At 43.1% G+C, this 3,201-nt stretch overlaps 1 protein-coding gene across 1 annotated transcript; it reads right to left on the bottom strand.

Annotated features, from left to right (window-relative positions):
* Positions 1 to 5: 5 nt before the first annotated feature.
* Positions 6 to 3,176, bottom strand: LOC123964150 (protocadherin beta-16-like; the record flags this gene model as incomplete). Its single annotated transcript, XM_046041255.1, has 2 exons — positions 2,081 to 3,176; positions 6 to 1,612 (listed from the first exon to the last, which is right to left on the bottom strand). Coding segments are annotated over exons 1-2 (2,703 nt in total), but the record flags the coding sequence as incomplete, so codon positions are not given.
* Between the last annotated feature and the right edge of the window lie 25 nt (positions 3,177 to 3,201).

Raw genomic sequence — 3,201 nt, 5'->3', positions numbered from 1 at the left:
AACTCCTTCTCGATCTCATAGTCAAAAGTTTTTAGTGCGTAAAGGTTCCCGTTCTCTGGATTGATGGAGAACAGCATGGACATGGAGGTGTTGGCTATCTCCTTCTCTAGGATGAAATAAACTAGATACTGGTTTTCATGGAGGTCAGGGTCAAACGCAGAGAGTGAACTCAGCAAGGCCCCAGGTGCGTTATTCTCCGTTACACGTATAGTATAAAATGATTGAGGGAACTGTGGAACATTGTCATTCACATCCAGCAGCTCTAACGTCATAGTTTCATTGTCAGATAAAGGAGGAGAACCTCTGTCTGTAACAGTGAAAGTGATGTCATATTCTGGGACCTTCTCGCGGTCTAACGGCTCTGACACTACTAATTCATAATAGTTATCAGAGGACTCCCTCAGTCTGAAAGGCATGTTATCTGGAATATGCAGATCTACCACTCCGTTGTCACCTGAGTCTTTATCACTGACACTAACTACAGCTATCACTGTGTCTAATTCTATGTTTTCATTGACTGGACTCTGAAATGATTTAATAGATATTTCTGGGTGATTATCATTCATGTCTTCAACCAGAATCTTTATGGTACATTGTCCTGACAAACTATTGGCTCCTTTGTCGGTTGCTATAACTTCCATATCATAAATCCTGAAATCCTCATAATTTAACATTCCTTTAACATTAATTTCACCAGTGGAAGGATTCAGGTTAAATGTTTCTTGTGTTTTCTCTGACGTATATAAACTATATGAGTACGTGATATCAGAATTTGATCCCTCGTCTAAGTCTGTTGCATTAAGATGAATAACAAGGCTCCCTATGGGAGAATTTTCCATTATTTTTAGATTGTAACTCCCTTGGTCAAAAGCAGGAGCGTTGTCATTTGTGTCTGAAACATGAACTATAACACTTGCAGTGCCAGAACGAGCAGGTGTGCCTCCGTCTACAGCTGTGAGTATTAAATTATGAACAGCTTGCTGCTCTCGATCTAAATTCTTTGTTAAGATTAATTCGGCAAACTTCGACCCATCTCTCCCGGTCTGAACTTCAATATTAAAATGTTCACTTTCACTCAGATGATATGTTTTCACTGAATTGCTTCCAACATCAGGATCAACTGCATTGCTGAGAGAGAATCTCTCCCCTTTTGGCGTCGCTTCGGAAATATCTAAATGTATGGCGTCTCTTCGAAACTGTGGGGCGTTGTCGTTCATATCCATTATTTCTAGTTCTATATTAAATATTCGTAATGGATTTTCTAGTATTACTTCCATTTTCAAGTAACACAATGTCAGCATTTTTGTACAAATATATTCCCTGTCTATCTTCTCAACAATGTACAGTTCACCCGTCTCTTTGTTCACATCCAGATATTTCTTATTTGCAATGATGTCGAGACGCATCTTCCTCTGATTCAGTGTTTTAACATCCAAACTGAGATCGGTAGCAAGGTTTGCTACAACTGATCCTTCTTTCATTTCCTCTGGTATTGAATAATGAGTCACTGAAGTCGATATGTGATGAACGAAGGAAAGAAGAACAACGAGCAGCACGTACCTTTTACAAGACTGCATTGTTACAGAAGGGCTCGTTGTTGTGTGCGGGAACACTGCACTTCAAACGATATAATGTGCATTTCCAGCAATGTTGAATTTTGGTGTAATGTCCTTGATCTCAAACATATTCAACAAATTACATTCTGAGGATATTTCGACATTATAACAGGACGAGAGCGTTTTCGGAGTGCAGTTTCAGCACCACGGAGCTGTCCGGTTGTTTCACGATCTGCCCATATGACATCGATTCACTGTCATGGCGTTCACTGGCTGGCATTTTACTAACAAAACAGCGCCACCCTTTAGGTTTTTCAAGACACTTTAAATTCATTTAACGGTTGCACTTTGAAATTAGTTTATCAGTACCAATATGACTTTATATGTGTTATTGCAGACAACAATAATCACATTAATTTATACTATGTATGAGCTGATCTTTGGAAGACGAATGACCGCAGATAATGTAAAAATGAAATGTCACTCAATTTTGATAAAGGATGATTATAAAACGAAATGTGTACGTTGGACTCTTACCTGCAGAGTGGAAGCAGCTGAGTCGCTAGTGTCTGTCAGTCCTGTGCCTCTCGGTAGACTGGACACGATGTATCTGGAGCCCTTTGGCACAGGCTGTCTAACCACCAGCTTCCCTTTCCTGGTCTCCGCTAGAAACAGACTGTACCAGTAGGCATCGTTGGAGACCAGAGTGGAATCTGCGATGGTGGAGTTCCTCTCACTGATCACACTGTTCCTGCAGGGAGGAGCCGCTTTGCTGGGCTTGGGTTTCTGACACTTGAGCACGATGGTGACCAATATGGTGATGAGCAGGAGAAATGACACCGAGCCCAGACCGATGACCAAATACAGGTTTAGGTCTGAAAAGATGTCGTATTCCAGAGGCACCTCAGTCATGTCAGAGTAGGCCTTCACGGCAGTCTCCACTGTGGACAGCTTGATGGTGACTGTGGCAGACAGAGCAGGCTGCCCGTTGTCTTTGGCAACAACAACCAGTCGCTGGTGGCGCGGGTCTCTGTAACTGAACATCCTCATAGTCCGGATCTCTCCGTTGTACTGGTCCAGACTGAACAAGGTGGCGTCAGTCACCTGTAGGAACTGGTAGGTGATCCGAGAGTTGTGCACCGAGTCGGTGTCTAAGGCTATCACTTTGGCAACCAGAGAGCCTTTATCGGTGGATCTTTGGATCTTTTCCTCCACCACAGAGCCGTGCGCGCGCCACGGAGACACAATAACCGGAGCGTTGTCGTTCTGGTCCACAATAATGATGTGCACGGTCACGTTACTGCTCAGTGGAGGAGAGCCAGAGTCTCTGGCCTCGATGTGGAAAAGAAACTCCTTCTCGATCTCATAGTCAAAAGTTTTTAGTGCGTAAAGGTTCCCGTTCTCTGGATTGATGGAGAACAGCATGGACATGGAGGTGTTGGCTATCTCCTTCTCTAGGATGAAATAAACTAGATACTGGTTTTCATGGAGGTCAGGGTCAAACGCAGATAGTGAACTCAGCAAGGCCCCAGGTGCGTTATTCTCCGTTACACGTATAGTATAAAATGATTGAGGGAACTGTGGAACATTGTCATTCACATCCAGCAGCTCTAACGTCATAGTTTCATTGTCAGATAAAGGAGGA

Source organism: Micropterus dolomieu, unplaced genomic scaffold, assembly GCF_021292245.1.
Source record: "Micropterus dolomieu isolate WLL.071019.BEF.003 ecotype Adirondacks unplaced genomic scaffold, ASM2129224v1 contig_839, whole genome shotgun sequence".
Lineage (NCBI taxonomy): Eukaryota > Metazoa > Chordata > Actinopteri > Centrarchiformes > Centrarchidae > Micropterus > Micropterus dolomieu.
Note: the sequence above shows the minus strand (reverse complement) of the source record. Positions and strands in the feature narration are given on the sequence as shown.